The following is a 17,342-nucleotide window of genomic DNA, read 5'->3' on the forward strand; positions in this document are numbered from 1 at the left end:
GTGGTAGCAGAGAGAATAGTCCATGATTAGGGTGGCTGGGGTCTTTGACAATTTTCAGGGCCTTCCTCTTACACCGCCTGGTATAGAGGTCCTGGATGGCAGGAAGCTTGGCACCAGTGATTTACTGGGCCATTCGCACTACCCTCTGTAGTGCCCTGTGGTCGGAGGCTGAGCAGTTGCCATATCAGGCAGTGATGCAACCAGTCAGGATGCTCTCGATGGTGCAGCTGTAGAACCTTTTGAGGCTATGAGGACCCATGCCTTTTCAGTTTCCTAAGGGGAAAAATGTGGTTGTGCCCGCTACACGACTGTCATTGGACCATGTTAGTTTGTTGGTGATATGTCCACGTTCCACATCACCAAAAAGGAACTTGAAGGAACCAAGGAACTTACAGCTCTCAACCTGCTCCAAAGCAGTCCAGTTGATGAGAATGGGGCGTGCTTTCGGTCCTCTTTTTCCTGTAGTCCACAATCATCTCCTTTGTCTTGATCACGTTGAGGGAGAAGGTTGTTGTCCCGGCACCACACGGCCAGGTCTCTGACCTCCTCCCTATAGGCTGTCTTGTTGTTGTCGGTGATCAGGCCTACCACTGTTGTGTCAATGACAAATGTAATGATGGTGTTGGAGTAGTGATCAGGGGAGTACAGGAGGGGACTGAGCACACACCCCTGAGGGGCCCTGTGTTGAGGATCAGCATGGCGGATGTGTTGTTATCTACCCTTACCACCTCGGGGCGGCCCGTCAGGAAGTCCAGGATCCAGTTGCAGAGGGAGGTGTTAAGTCCCAGGGTCCTTAGCTTAGTGATGATTTTTGAAGGTACTATGGTGTTGAACGCTGAGCTGTAGTGAATGAATAGCATTCTCACATAGGTGTTTCTTTTGTCCAGGTGGGAAAGGGCAGTGTGGAGTGCAATAGAGACTGCATCATCTGTGGATCTGTTGGGGCAGTATGCATATTGGAGTGGGTCTAGGGTTTCTGGGATGATGGTGTTGATGTGAGCCATGACCAGCCTTTCAAAGACACTTTCGTGTCCTTGGGCACAGGCACTATGGTGGTCTGCTTAAAACATGTTGGTATTACAGACTCGGACAGGGAGAGGTTGAAAATGTCAGTGAAGACACTTGCTAGTTGGTCAGCGCATGCTCGCAGTACACGTCCTGGTAATCCGTCTGGCCCTGCGGTCTTGTGAATGTTGACCTGTCTAAAGGTCTTACTCACATCGGCTGCAAGAGATTGATCAGTCTTCCGGTACAGCTGGTGCTCTCATGCATGTTTCAGTGTTATTTGCCTCGAAGCGAGCATAGAAGTAGTTTAGCTCGTCCGGTAGGCTCGTGTCACCTGGCAGCTCTCAGCTGTGCTTCCCTTTGTAGTCTGTAATGGTTTGCAGGCCCTGCCACATCCAACGAGCGTCAGAGCCGGTGTAGTACGACTCGATCTTAGTCCTGTATTGACGCTTTGCTTGTTTGATGGTTCGTCGGAGGGCATAGCAGGATTTCTTATAAGCTTCCGGGTTAGAGTAACATGAAAGCGGCAGCTCTAGCCTTTAGTTCAGTGTGGATGCTGCCTGTAATCCATGGTTTCTGGTTGGGGTATGTACGTACGGTCACTGTGGGGACGACGTCATTGGTGCACTTATTGATGAAGCCAATGACAGATGTGGTGTACTCCTCAATGCCATTGGAGGAATCCCGGAACATATTCCAGTCTGTGCTAGCAAAACAGTCCTGTAGCTTAGCATCTGCTTCATCTGACCACTTTTTTATTGATCTAGTCACTGGTGCTTCCTGCTTTAATTTTGCTTGTAAGCAGGAATCAGGAGGATAGAATTAGGGTCAGAATTGCCAAATGGAGGGTGAGAGAGAGATTTGTATGCATCTCTGTGTGTGGAGTATAGGTGGTCTAGAGTTATTTTTCCTCTGGTTGCACATTTAACTTGTTGATATAAATTAGGTAAATCTGATTTTAGTTTCCCTGCATTAAAGTCCCAGGCTACTATGAGCGCCACCTCTGGGTGAGCGTTTTCTTGTTCTCTTATGGCAGAATACAGCTCATTCAATGCTATCTTAGTGCCAGCCTCTGACTGTGGTGGTATGTAAACAGCTACAAAGAATATAGATGAGAACTCTCTCGGTAGGTAATGTGGTCTGCAGCTTATCATGAGACACTCTACCTCAGGCGAGCAATGGCTCGAGACTTCCTTAGATATCCTCTTGGGGATCCCTGCCCGGTAATGGGATTCATTGTCAAGAGACCATGGCGGGAAATTCAAAACTGCAAGAATCTAATAATTTCAATTTCTCAAACAATCAACTATTTCTCACCATTTGAAAGATAAACATCTCCTAAATCCAACCACATTGTCCAATTTCAAAGAGGCTTTACGGAGAAAGCATAAAGTTAGGTTATGTTAGGAGAGTACATTGAAAATAGCTGTGTGTAATGTTTTGTCAATTCAAAGACAGGCGTCACCAAAAGCTAAAACCAGCTAAAATTATGCAGTAACCTTTGACAATCTTCCTCAGATGACACTCCTAGGACATTATGTTATACAATACATGCATCTTTTGTTCCATCAAGTTCATATTTATATCCAAAAACAGCATTTTACAGTAGCGGTGAAATTCAGATTTCATTTTTATCTCAAATGCTTCCGGTGAACAACGTTACAATTTACAAAATTACTATTCGAAAACATTGGTAAATTATAATATTGTCATTCAAATAATTATAGTTTAACATTTCGTAAATGCTACTGCATTGCCAGATTTCAAAATAACTTTACTGGGAAATCACAATTTGCAATAAACCGGGTGCTGTGCTAAGAACAATAGGCTAGGCTATACAGGTTAGCACCATCTTGTAACCATGTAATATCAAAATTACTATTGGCAATAATCCCTTACCTTTGATTATCTTCATCCATTGGCACTTCCAGGATTCCCAGGTCCACAACAAATGTGGTTTCTTTCAACAAAGTTCATAATTGATGTCCAAATAACTCCAAGTTGTTAGCGCTTCGGTAGGCTACTAAAAAGTAGCGCGGGGAGTCACGGCGAAAAGTTAAAAAATAATCTATTTACGTTCGTTCAAACATGTCAAACGTTGTTTAGCATCAATCTTTAGAGCCATTTTTAACGTGAAACATCAGTAATGTTTCAACCCGACCTCTCCTGTGTCTTGAAAAACGTTTTTGAAAAATGTCTCGCATAACATGATTGCGCAGGTGCAGCCAATAATGAAGTGACGACATCCCAGGGAGGTCAACTTCTCTTCCTTGTCATCCGGTCTCTGTTCATCATAGACGCTTCAAACAACTTTATAAAGATCGTTGACATCTAGTGGAAGCCGTAGGAAGTGCGAAATGAATCCTTTCTCACTGTGTGATCTATTAACAATGACTCGAAAAAATAGTACAGCCACAAAATTATTTTGTTTTTCTCAGGTTTTTGCCTGTCATATGAGTTTTGTTATACTTACAGACACCATTCAAACAGTTTTAGAAAATTCAGAGTGTTTTCTATCCAAATCTGGTAATAATATGCATATCCTAGCTTCTGAGTTGGTGTAGGAGGCAGTTAAAAATGGGCACATATTTTTTTCAAAATTCTCAATACTGCCCCCTAGCCCCAACAGGATATTGTGCACCAGCTGTTGTTTACAAAAATACATAGACTGCCGCCCCTTGTATTACCAGACGCCACTGTTCTATCCTGCTGGTACATCGTACAACCAGCCAGCTGTATGTTGATAGTGTCGTCGTTCAGCCACGACTCCGTGAAGCATAAGATGTTACAGTTTTCAATGTCCCATGGGTAGTTAAATCTTCCTAATAACTCGTCCATTTATTGTCCAAAGATTGCATGTTTGCGAGCAGAATTGAGGGGAGTGGGGGTTTATTCGAGCGCCTCCGTCTCCTCAGATGGCAGCCCGCCCTCCGGCCTCCCTTTCTCCGCCTCCTCTTCGCGCAGATCACTTGGGTCGGGGCCTGTTCTTGAGGGAACAGTATATCCTCCCCTTGGGCTCATCAGAGTCGTGAAAGAAGAAAAAGGATTCTGCTAGTCCGTGGTGAGTTATCACAGTCCTGATGTCAAGAAGTTATTTTCGGTCATAAGAGACGGTAGTGGCAACATTATGTACAAAAATAGTAAAAACATTCATTACAAACAATAGCTGGTGGTGTTGTAGTTTGCATAGTCTATGTTTTGGCAGTCAGTCTGCCACAGTTTCACCCTGTGCTCTGAGTCAGGCTTTCAGAGGAGGGTGTTTGCTGTGGGGTCTTTATGTAGGAGACTGTTGGTGCCTGGACTGGACTGAGTAGTCAGTAACCACACCCACAGCTTTTAAATACGGGCTAGAGAGAGGGGACTGGTAGGAGACTGTTGGTGCCTGGACTGGACTGAGTAGTCAGTAACCACACCCACAGCTTTTAAATACGGGCTAGAGAGAGGGGACTGGTAGGAGACTGTTGGTGCCTGGACTGGACTGAGTAGTCAGTAACCACACCCACAGCTTTTAAATACGGGCTAGAGAGAGGGGACTGGTAGGAGACTGTTGGTGCCTGGACTGGACTGAGTAGTCAGTAACCACACCCACAGCTTTTAAATACGGGCTAGAGAGAGGGGACTGGTAGGAGACTGTTGGTGCCTGGACTGGACTGAGTAGTCAGTAACCACACCCACAGCTTTTAAATACGGGCTAGAGAGAGGGGACTGGTAGGGAGACTGTTGGTGCCTGGACTGGACTGAGTAGTCAGTAACCACACCCACAGCTTTTAAATACGGGCTTGTGAAAGAACCCTCACACACACGGGCAACACCAGGAACAGAGGAATAGGGATTAACTTAACATTGGTCTGTCACATCACATCTTGCCTGGCTGTTGGAAGGTTAGAAGATGGCTGTGAATAAGTGTATCAAGTACTTGCTCTTCCTCTTCAATCTAATGTACTGGGTGAGTCCTATTAACCTACATGTTTTACTTTAACCATCGTGTCCTTGATTGGTTTGATGTAGATTTTGAATCATAAATGTGTGTGTAGTTAGTGATGTGTTTGTTAGTTTAGTGATCAACTAGTAACCTAGTACTCATAGTAATCAATTTAAAAGCTATTTACATGTCTGCTATGGAAATGAGATGACATTCAAATGTCTATGGTAACAATGTGTGATTATCACATGACTAACTTTCATTAAGCCTTTGACTCTGACTCTGGAAGGTGTTGTCTTTTCGATGATAGCTTAACAAGCCTTCTCAGTTCCAGGGGTTTTATTCATTAGTGCACTCCATAGCTAAATGTTTTGCAACATGAAAAATTGCCACAACCTTTACTGCATGGGCATGCCACTCCAGGCCACATGGGGGGCTGTGTGGATATGTGGACTCATATTTGGACTTAATCTCAATCAGAATCTCAAAGTAATTTTTTTTAATATTGAAGGGAATCTTTCAACTGTTTGAAAGCCAAAATAATCATCAAATTCATAGTCCAGTCATCACAGAACGTCTTCAACATAAAAATGTGGGTATACGCTGTTATCTCTCTAAATAATGAGCATTCATTCTTATTGCCTTCGGCAAAGTTTTTTTCAATCAAATATTCAATGTGTGTAACCTGTCACTATCAGTTCTTAGACCACGGGAGATTCTCTATTTAATTTCCTGGATTCCTCGCATCCTCTCCCCTCTGGATTTCCCATGTGGTCTAGAGTCCACTGTTAACCCAGTAAAGATATCTTCATGTGGGGGCTGGATGATGCTGTATCTCCTCCATTGTGGTGGTTCAACTGTAGTTCCTCAGAGTTGCCACCTGATGTAACTAGTGTGTTGTGATTCTTTGAAATGAATCCACATTCATGTTGTTGTTATGCAACAAGACCTGTTCCTTCAATCCCAGTGACAATGAAACGCACAACTTTCTTAAGTTGATTCTAGATAAAGCATTCATTTCATCTCATTTTGTTTTCCAGATCAGTGGCTGCATCATTCTTGGTGTCTCCATCTACCTCAAAGTGAGCATGAATGGAAACATGGTAAGGAAATGTCCAGTGTGACACTAAATTAATGCCAACACCATCAAAAGCCGTCTTTACAGAGTAAAAATAGCAAATGTATACCCATCACCTTGAAACAAATGGATCCAGTCATATAAACCTATTTAGCACATATCTACATGTAAAATGACTGAGTAACTGTCTGTCCCCCTACCTCAGATAATGGATGAGGAAGTGCCAATTGACCTGCTGATAGCTGCTGGTGTCATCATCATGGTACTGGGCATCCTGGGCTGCTGTGGAGACATTAAGGAAAACCGATGCATGCTCATTCTGGTGAGGGGAAACACACTCCATTATAATGGCCAACCCTTACATTTTACATTTAAAATGTTACATTATTGTACACTGCATAGGATAATGCTGTCCCAATAACCAACCCCTGAAGCGGTTCTAGGTTCTAACCAAACCAGTCTCTTCATATGCAGTGCATTCAAAAAGTATGAACACATATGTAAATAAGATTCGATTTTTTTATAAATGAGCAAAAAATTCTAAACCTGTTTTCTTTTTGTCATTATGGGGTGTTGTATGTAGATGTTAGTGTGGAATATGTAAAGGCACTGTACCTGCACACAATCATTTATTTAACCTTTTTATACATGTCAGAGATGGCATCTCTTTTGCAAGAGTGACAATTACAAGTATATGATGATAAGGCTTTTGGTGAATCTAATGGTTTCCCAGGTCACACATCGGAATAGACTTCTATGGCCAGTTTTTCAAAATTTTTAGACTTGATCACAATAATCCAGAATCTGTAACCGGCTTTTCTGCTATCCAGGATCAGATCCATCTGGCTGTTTTTCGGCCATTTTTTTCCCTCCAGAAAATAATTGGATAGGATCATTCTGATCCAGATGCCAAAATATCAAGATCACAGAATACAGATTTTCAGTGCATTGAACTGGCCCACATCTCACCATCTAATTGACAGCTTGGGGTACTACTTCACTATTACAGGGACAGAGAGATGAGTAAACTACATGAATTAAAATAAGTCAAATTTTAAATGGAGCCTGCAAATCCCTTATAAGGTGCCTCAGAAAGTATACATTGGCGGGAGGGGTGGATACATGTGATTTCTGTGTTTCATTTTCAATAAATGTGCAAATGTTTTAACATTTTTTACTTTGCCATTATGCCGTATTGTGCATAAATGGGTGGGGGGATCTATTTAATCCATTTTGAATTCAGGCTGTAACACAAAATGTGTAAATATTATTTCGCTATCAAAAATAGCCTCATCACTACATTTGAATCCTGATTTTTTTTTAAAGGTGATATTGGTTTACCAAATCCTTATATGAAGGATCAGAGTATAAATTCAGTTTTGAAAAACCCAATTCTAACACTTTAATCTGATATGTTAAATCCAAGTAACTGTTCCCTGGCCTCAATGGGACTAACTGGACAAATAACATGTGGTGGGCATATCATGTGAGCGTTTGTTTTCTTTCAGTTCTTCATCGGGCTGCTCCACATCTTCATCCTCCTGTTGATCGCCGGAATCCTGGGAGTTGTCAGAGAGAAGGTGGTAAGGAGGAAACCCTTACTGGTTGAATCAACGTTGTTTCCACATGTCAATGAAATTACATTGAACCAATGCCTTTAGTGAGAGGTCTAATGGTTTAATATTTAATCATTTCTGCCTTACGAATTCATATTTGTTATATAAATAGGCCCTTTAAATTTTGTCTGGCTTGCCATTCCAAATAAAATTGAATATTTTTTGTTCATATAATTTAAAAAGCAGGTCACTAGGTGTAGGCAAAACCATAAACAAATAGGTAAACTGTGATATGACTAAAGAGTTAATCAGGGTGATTTTTCCACAAATAGACAGGTATTTTCCTTTCCATGGTAGCAAGATCTTATCTATTTTTCTAACTTCCTATAAAAATATATACTGAGTATGTCCACATCTCCGTCAGACCATTTAATTGGTAAACTACATGGTAATGTACAATTTGAATTATGTTTGTGATCCAATATGTAATATAGTACACATCATAATTTGGTTTTAATCCAGAGAGCATAGCAAAAGTATCTAGATCGTCTATGAGGCCGTGGAGAGATTCTAATTGTGGTTTTAAAAGAAAACATGAATCATCAGTATACAATGACACCTTAGTTTTTAATCCCTTAATATTATTGTTTGATCTAATTTTAACAGCTAACATTTTGATGGCAGTAATAACCGTAATAAGTCGATATGCCGATAGTGGACAACCTTGTTTTACTCCTCTAGATAGTTTAAAACTTTCTGAGATGTAGCCATTATTTACTATTTTACACCTAGGGTAACTATACATAACTTTAACCCATTTTATAAGTGATTCCCCAAAATTGATATATTCTAGGCATTTATATATAAACTCCAGTCGTACTTTATCAAAAGCCTTTTTAAAATCAGCTATGAAAACCAGGCCTGGTGTCCCCGATATTTCATAGTATTCTATTGTTTCCAGTACTTGTCTTATACACTGCTCCAAAAAATAAAGGGAACACTTAAACAACACAATGTAACTCCAAGTCAATCACACTTCTGTGAAATCAAACTGTCCACTTAGGAAGCAACACTGATTGACAATACATTTCACATGCTATTGTGCAAATGGAATAGACAACAGATGGAAATTATAGGCAATTAGCAAGACACCCCCAATAAAGGAGTGGTTCTGCAGGTGGTGACCAGAGACCACTTCTCATTTCCTATGCTTCCTGGCTGATGTTTTGGTCACTTTTGAATGCTGGCGGTGCTTTCACTCTAGTGGTAGCATGAGACGGAGTCTACAACCCACACAAGTGGCTCAGGTAGTGCAGCTCATCCAGGATGGCACATCAATGTGAGCTGTGGCAAGAAGGTTTGCTGTGCCTGTCAGCGTAGTGTCCAGAGCATGGAGGCGCTACCAGGAGACAGGCCAGTACATCAGGAGACGTGGAGGAGGCCGTAGGAGGGCAACAACCCAGCAGCAGGACCGCTACCTCCGCCTTTGTGCAAGGAGGAGCAGGAGGAGCACTGCCAGAGCCCTGCAAAATGACCTCCAGCAGGCCACAAATGTGTCTGCTCAAACGGTCAGAAACTGACTCCATGAGGGTGGTATGATGGCCCGACGTCCACAGGTGGGGGTTGTGCTTACAGCCCAACACCGTGCAGGACGTTTGGCATTTGCCAGAGAACACCAAGATTGGCAAATTCGCCACTGGCGCCCTGTGATGAAAGCAGGTTCACACTGAGTACATGTGACAGACGTGACAGAGTCTGGAGACGCCGTGGAGAACGTTCTGCTGCCTGCAACATCCTCCAGCATGACCGGTTTGGCGGTGGGTCAGTCATGGTGTGGGGTGGCATTTCTTTGGGGGGCCGCACAGCCCTCCATGTGCTCGCCAGAGGTAGCCTGACTGCCATTAGGTACCGAGATGAGATCCTCAGACCCCTTGTGAGACCATATGCTGGTGCAGTTGGCCCTGGGTTCCTCCTAATGCAAGACAATGCTAGACCGCATGTGGCTGGAGTGTGTCAGCAGTTCCTGCAAGAGGAAGGCATTGATGCTATGGACTGGCCCGCCCGTTCCCCAGACCTGAATCCAATTGAGCACATCTGGGACATCATGTCTCGCTCCATCCACCAACGCCACATTGCACCACAGACTGTCCAGGAGTTGGCGGATGCTTTAGTCCAGGTCTGGGAGGAGATCCCTCAGGAGACCATCCGCCACCTCATCAGGAGCATGCCCAGGCGTTGTAGGGAGGTCATACAGGCACATGGAGGCCACACACACTACTGAGCCTCATTTTGACTTGTTTTAAGGACATTACATCAAAGTTGGATCAGCCTGTAGTGTGGTTTTCCACTTTAATTTTGAGTGTGACTCCAAATCCAGACCTCCATGGGTTGATAAATAATCCATTGATTATTTTTGTGTGATTTTGTTGTCAGCACATTCAACTATGTAAAGAAAAAAGTATTTAACCTCTCTAGGGTAGGTGGCACCAAATCGTCCCACCTACGTAACAGCCAGTGTAATCCCGTGGCGCGTTATTCAAAAACCTCAAAAATGCAAAAACTTCAATTTTTCAAACATATGACTATTTTACACCATTTTAAAGACAAGACTCTCGTTAATCTAACCACACTGTCCGATTTCAAAAAGGCTTTACAACGAAAGCAAAACATTAGATTATGTCAGCAGAGTACCCAGCCAGAAATAATCAGACACCCATTTTTCAAGCTAGCATATAATGTCACATAAACCCAAACCACAGCTAAATGCAGCACTAACCTTTGATGTTCTTCATCAGATGACAACCCTAGGACATTATGTTATACAATACATGCATGTTTTGTTCAATCAAGTTCATATTTATATCAAAAACCAGCTTTTTACATTAGCATGTGACTAGCATGTGACTAGCATTCCCACCGAACACTGCCGGTGAATTTACTAAATTAAAGCAGAACAATTATTTTAAGAATTATAGATACAGAACTCCTCTATGCACTCGATATGTCCGATTTTTAAAATAGCTTTTCGGTGAAACCACATTTTGCAATATTCTCAGTAGATAGCCCGGCATCACAGGGCTAGATATTTAGACACCCAGCAAATTTAGCACTCACCAAAGTCAGATTTACTATAAGAAAAATGTTATTACCTTTGCTGTCTTCGTCAGAATGCACTCCCAGGACTTCTACTTCAATAACAAATGTTGGTTTGGTTCAAAATAATCCATAGTTATATCCAAACAGCAGCGTTTTGTTCGTGCGTTCAAGACACTATCCGAAAGGGTAAATAAGGGTGACGAGCATGGCGCAATTCGTAACAAACAATTTCTAAATATTCCATTACCGTACTTCGAAGCATGTCAACCGCTGTTTAAAATCAATTTTTATGCCATTTTTCTCATAAAAAAGCGATAATATTCCGACCGGGAATCTGCGTTTAGGTAAACAGACGAAAGAAAATAAAGCATTCGGTCGACTCGGGCACGCGCCTAAGCCCATAGTAGTCTGATCGGCCACTTGCCAAAAGCGATAATGTGTTTCAGCCAGAGGCTGCCTCGATATCGTTCAGCTTTTTCCCGGGCTCTGAGAGCCTATGGGAGCCGTAGGAAGTGTCACGTTAGAGCAAAGATCCTCAGTCTTCAATAAAAAGAGCCAAGATGAAACACAACTTCTCAGACAGGCCACTTCCTGCATGGAATCTTCTCAGGTTTTGGCCTGCCATTTGAGTTCTGTTATACTCACAGACACCATTCAAACAGTTTTAGAAACTTTAGGGTGTTTTCTATCCAAAGCCATTAATTATATGCATATTCTAGTTACTGGGCAGGAGTAGTAACCAGATTAAATCGGGTACGTTTTTTATCCGGCCGTGTCAATACCCTAGCCCTAACAGGTTAATAAGATTATTTCATTCATTCAGATCTAGGATGTGTTATTTTAGTGTTGCCTTTATTTTTTGGAGCAGTATATTATTTCCAATGTATTGTCCATGTAAAAAACCTGTCTGATTAGGATGAATAATATCTGACAATACTTTTTTAATTCTACGCGCCAAACATTTTGCTAGGATTTTTGCATCACAACACTGAAGTGTAAGAGGCATCCAATTTTTTAAATGGAATGGATCTTTATATATACTGCTTGGGTCCTGTTCCAGTAATAATGATATCAGACCTTCTTGTTGCATATCTGATAATCTACCATTTATATAGGTGTGGTTAAAACATGCTAATAACGATCCTCTGAGTATATCAAAAAAAACTTTCGTATACTTCCACTGGTATGCCATCCAGCCCTGGAGTTTTCCCAGCCTTAAAGGCTTTGATTGCATCAAAAAGTTCCTCCTCTGTATTTTGGCCTTCACATGAGTCTTTCTGTACAGATGTTAATTTTACATTATTATTAGGAAAAAAGCAATACAATTAGTTTCAGTAAATTGTAAATTGCCTCTTCCTGTCTCAGGTGTTGGAGGACGGGAGACTGACGGAGCAGCTACCACCGGAGGACGAGAAATATGAAGTGAAGGTACAGTGGGGGAAAAAAGTATTTGATCCCCTGCTGATTTTGTACGTTTGCCCACTGACAAAGAAAGGATCAGTCTATAATTTTAATGGTAGGTTTATTTGAACAGTGAGAGACAGAATAACCACAAAAATATCCAGAAAAACACATGTCAAAAATGTTATAAATTGATTCGCATTTTAATGAGGGAAATAAGTATTTGACCCCCTCTCAATCAGAAAGATTTCTGGCTCCCAGGTGTCTTTTATACAGGTAATGAGCTGAGATTAGGAGCACACTCTTAAAGGGAGTGCTCCTAACCGCAGCTTGTTAACTGTAAAAAAGACAAATGTCCACAGAAGCAATCAATCAATCAGATTCCAAACTCTCCACCATGGCCAAGACCAAAGAGCTCTCCAAGGATGTCAGAGACAAGATTGTAGACCTACACAAGGCTGGAATGGGCTACAAGACCATTGCCAAGCAGCATGGTGAGAAGGTGACAACATTTGATGCATTTTTCACAAATGGAAGAAATACAATAGAACTGTCAATATCCCTCGACCTGGGGCTCCATGCAAGATCTCACCTCGTGGAATTGCAATGATCATGAGAACGGTGAGGAATCAGCCCAGAACTACACGGGAGGATCTTGTCAATGATCTCAAGGCAGCTGAGACCATAGTCACCAAGAAAACAATTGACAATTGGTAACACACTACGCCGTGAAGGACTGAAATCCTGCAGCGCCCGCAAGGTCCCCCTGCTCAAGAATACATATACAGGCCCGTCTGAAGTCTGCCAATTAACATCTTAATGACTCAGAGGACAACTGGTGAAAGTGTTGTGGTCAGATGAGACCAAAATGGAGCTCTTTGACATCAACTCAACTCGCCGTGTTTGGAGGAGGAGGAATGCTGCCTATGACCCCAAGAACACCATCTCCACCATCAAACATGGAGGTGGAAACATTATGCTTTCGGGGTGTTTTTCTGCTAAGGGGACAGGACAACTTCACCGCATCAAAGGGACGATGGACGGGGCCATGTACCGTCAAATCTTGGATGCAAACCTCCTTCCCTCAGCCAGGTTATTGAAAATGGGTCGTGGATGGGTATTCCAGCATGACAATGACCCAAAACACACGGCCAAGGCAACAAAGGAGTGGCTCAAGAAGAAGCACATTAAGGTCCTGCAGTGGCCTAGCCAGTCTCCAGACCTTAATCCCATAGAACATATGTGGAGGGAGCTGAAGGTTCGAGTTGCCAAACGTCAGCCTCGAAACTTTAATGACTTGGAGAAGATCTGCAAAGAGGAGTGGGACAAAATCCCTCCTGAGATGTGTGCAAACCTGGTGGCCAACTACAAGAAACGTCTGACCTCTGTGATTGCCAACAAGGGTTTTGCCACCAAGTACTAAGTCATGTTTTGCAGAGGGGTCAAATACTTATTTCCCTCATTAAAATGCAAATCATTTTATTACATTTTTGAGATTTGTTTTTCTGGATTTTTTTGTTGTTATTCCGTCTCTCACTGTTCAAATAAACCTACTATTAAAATTAGAGACTGATCATTTCTTTTCCCCCACTGTACGTACCATAGATTTTCTTTATACATCATTCTCTATGTCCAATTATGGTGTCTGAACACACAGGCAATGCCGTTGAAGTACTCGCCATTTTGAAGTAGTACACTTTCTTCCTCACAAGTAAAATTAACTGGCTGATGACCTGGTTGGACATGACTCCAACAGGGCCATCAGGAGGGATCAGCCAATGCATTTGAAAGTCCCCCCCCCCAATTCTAAATGGAGATCTCAATTGCGCCACTCATGCTTTAGGTCACTAGAGTCTTCTATCCATCTCTATGGGAGGTACCGAGATGAATCACCTGGACATAGGATGTGCCACAAACGGCACCAATTCCGTATAGTGACCTGCTTTTGAGCAGGACCGTAGGGCTTTGGTCCAAAGTAGTGCACTACAAAGGGAATAGGGTGCAATTTGGGACGCAGATATGATGGTCCTGTCTTGAATTTGTGAATAATTGTTGGTTGCAGATGTGCAAAAATGCAGGAGGACGAAAAGGGTACTCAACGGTAAGCAGAGAATCACTTATTATTAAAATACTATTTAGAAAATGGTTTTCAAGGAAGATGGCTTTACATGGTATAAAGGAAACAAATCAATGAACGTACACTACACTGCCACTACCGCTACACTGCATTACCGCTATATTACCACTACTTTACATTACCACTACATTACAGTACCAGTACACTACCACTACCATTACACTACATTCCACTACTCTACATCAAAGTCCTATAAACAGAACCTGTACAGGGAACTGATCTACAGCCACATGAAACCATAGAGGGTTCCAGGATGATACAGCCATGAACCTCCAAGTAGCGTCTTCATACAATTAACTTGACCTGGTGTTCACTAGTGTTGACTGTTTGCTTTGTCCACTGCAGCCTTGTGTCAAGATTTCCAAGAAGATCGTGCCTGGGACTGCTTTTAGTATCGCAGTCTTGATAGTAAGAATCCAAAAGTCCAATTTCTATAACAAAGACTCTATTAATACATTATATTATGCACTGTACTGGTCATAGAAATGGAATACATTTTTATTGTTCTAGTCACTGTTCAGTACTGGTCATAGAAATGGAATACATTTTTATTGTTCTAGTCACTGTTCAGTACTGGTCTGTTTCATCTTCACTAACTCTTACTTTATGGCTGTTGTCATTGGCATTAAGATGGATATGTGCAATTCACTGTTCAATACTAAGTGAATGTATCCTGGTCCCAGATCTGTTGGCACCTTCTTGGCGACGCCGATGGCTGTTTGTCATTGCCAATTAACAACCTGTTGGCAAGACTGTACAAATGGATCTGAACCAGGCTAGACACCACAAACTGATGTGGGCCTGGGCTATAGCCTGGTAGTGAATGGGTTGTGACGTACCTTTTTTTTGTGTTTCAGCTCTTTCGAATGTCCTTCATCATGACCCTGTACAGCCAGATTGGGAAGAGGGACGCCAACACTGCTCTAATGCAGCAACACGTGATACACTTGATCTAGGGTTGTGGTCAAGTTGAATTGGAAGTCATCAATTCAGGAAGTCAACTGAAATTCCAATACAATAATTGAAAAAACAGGATCTATTTTCAATGATTTCTCAAACTGAAAAGCAGAAGTTATTTATTCCAAGTTTTTACATTAGCAATGTTAAATACAATTCACTTCCTCAATTGACTGACTTCAATTCAAATTGACCCCAATCATGACTTAATCAAAAACTGACTTTGACATATCCCATACAGCATGCATTCAACATGTACTTTATACTGAAGGTCAGGGTTGGGGTTCAAATCCAGTCAATTCAGGAAGTACACTGAAATTCCAATTCTCTTCAATGAGGAACATGTGGAATGGAATTAGGTCTGCTTTGTGAATTGACTGGACTGGAAATGGAATGGACCCCCAACCTGCTGAACATCACTATGGACCGCATTGCATCATGCGTTTCTCGATCATATACCTGCATCAAACGATGCTCTTATTTGGGTTTCAGATCTTTTTAAATTACGGCAGTTTCTTCACTTGTGAAGTTGATTGATCCATATCTCATTGAAAATGAATTTGTGTATTTTTTTTTAAGGGAGCTCTGTTTCATTGTCTACTGTTCTACGTCTCTCTCTGAATTAGAGGGCTTTGCTGTCCATACACTGAACTTGGTATTATTCATGCTAAAATGTTTACAAATTTTCCCATTTTATTGCTATCATCTGGTAGATATTAAAGTCTGACAGTAATATTGATCACGCTGTATATACATTTACCTGTTATATATTTGAGTTGTATAATGACTGCAGTACATGTCAGAATGTCTTCTGTTCAAGGCCTGTGACCAAAGTCTTTATGGCTGTTCCCCTTTTGAGTCACATCAGAAATAAAGAAGTAGTAATTCACTTGGTTGCCTCATTTGCTTCCCTGCCTCCAGCCCGCCTCTTCAGAGAACAACTTTGACTCATTACTTAAACACTTTTTTCCAGCTCAGACTCATTAAGAAATCCGGTCCCATATTCATAAAGCCTCAGAGTAGGAGGGCTGATCTAGGTTCAGTTTTGTAATAGATCAGATTACATGGACGGTGGTGGGAGATCTGATCCTAGGTCCGATTACATGGATGGTGGTGGGAGATCTGATCCTAGGTCCGATTACATGGATGGTGGTGGGAGATCTGATCCTAGGTCCGATTACATGGACGGTGGGGGGGAGATCTGATCCTAGGTCCGATTACATGGACGGTGGGGGAGATCTGATCCTAGGTCCAATTACATAGACGGTGGGGGGAGATCTGATCCTAGGTCAGATTACATGGACGGTGGGGGGAGATCTGATCCTAGGTCAGCACTCCTACTCAGAGGCTTTATGAATATGGGCCCAGCTCCCTTTTACATTGTGTTGATTCCTCTACCCATATAACCTGTATAGAATCCATCTGTATTTTGTATGCCTTTGTGGGGTCATGGACTGTAACACAACCTTATGAATCAGGAACAGTCCAGGGTTGTATTCGTTATGCACCAAACTGAAGACAGATAACAACCTGGGAGGGACTAACTGAACCTGTCCAATAAAAAACACTTTAGTTTTTTCTATGATTTGCACCAATGAATACCATCCTGATGTCTGAGGAACTCAGTAAAATCACTGTCAAGACACCTGTCAGTTACAGGAAATGACATAAAACCCAGAGTTCTTCTTTCAATGCACATTCTCTCAGAGAGCGAGTCAGAGGTGAGACCAGAGCTACAACATGTGTTGTTCCTGCTCTGCTTGAGGCTGGCTGCTTTTCTTCACAATCCTACAACTGGTAATGCAACACTTTAATATGTTATTGTATTTATTTTAATCAATCTATAACGGATACTTTTTTTTTAAATCTAAAAGTGGTGTCCAATATTTTGAATATATTTATTTTATAATAGTTATTCTCCCAGAATGTCCTTCAGATTGATGGCATGGGTTTCATTGTCACCCTTTGGATGTCTTGCAGCAGTGAAAATGTAAAGCAACATTTTCTAACCTGATATTTTAATCTTGTATTAACTGTATTGTAACAAACTACAACTGGATTTCACTGTGTGTTAATGTTGAAGGACCTAGATGAACGTCTGTCTCCAGTCAGATGGGTGTGTGTTAATGGTGAAGGACCTAGATGAACGTCTGTCTCCAGTCAGATGGACTATCTTCACAGCAGGTGTGG

General features: G+C 41.9%; 1 protein-coding gene across 2 annotated transcripts; it reads left to right on the plus strand.

The window, feature by feature from the left end:
- The first annotated feature begins 4,733 nt into the window (after positions 1-4,733).
- LOC106592697 (tetraspanin-8-like) lies at positions 4,734-16,041 on the plus strand. 2 transcript variants are annotated; one of them, XM_045713989.1, is made up of 8 exons: positions 4,734-4,951; positions 5,968-6,030; positions 6,211-6,327; positions 7,514-7,588; positions 12,023-12,085; positions 14,121-14,159; positions 14,541-14,603; positions 15,053-16,041. In XM_045713989.1, the coding sequence occupies exons 1-8, from the start codon at positions 4,895-4,897 to the stop codon at positions 15,149-15,151; spliced, it is 576 nt and encodes a 191-aa protein (XP_045569945.1). In that variant the 5' UTR covers positions 4,734-4,894; the 3' UTR covers positions 15,152-16,041. The 2 variants fall into 2 exon arrangements, with proteins under 2 accessions (XP_045569945.1, XP_045569946.1); XM_045713990.1 differs by lacking the exon at positions 14,541-14,603.
- The last annotated feature ends 1,301 nt before the right edge of the window (positions 16,042-17,342 follow it).

Source organism: Salmo salar, unplaced genomic scaffold (genome assembly GCF_905237065.1).
Source record: "Salmo salar unplaced genomic scaffold, Ssal_v3.1, whole genome shotgun sequence".
Taxonomy (NCBI): domain Eukaryota; kingdom Metazoa; phylum Chordata; class Actinopteri; order Salmoniformes; family Salmonidae; genus Salmo; species Salmo salar.

Coding starts and splice junctions, on each gene's coding strand:
- LOC106592697 (XM_045713989.1), top strand. CDS start 4,895: ATGGCTGTGAATAAGTGTATCAAGTACTTGCTCTTCCTCTTCAATCTA. Junction 4,952..5,967: donor TCTTCAATCTAATGTACTGG/GTGAGTCCTATT, acceptor TTTGTTTTCCAG/ATCAGTGGCTGCATCATTCT. Junction 6,031..6,210: donor TGAGCATGAATGGAAACATG/GTAAGGAAATGT, acceptor CCCCTACCTCAG/ATAATGGATGAGGAAGTGCC.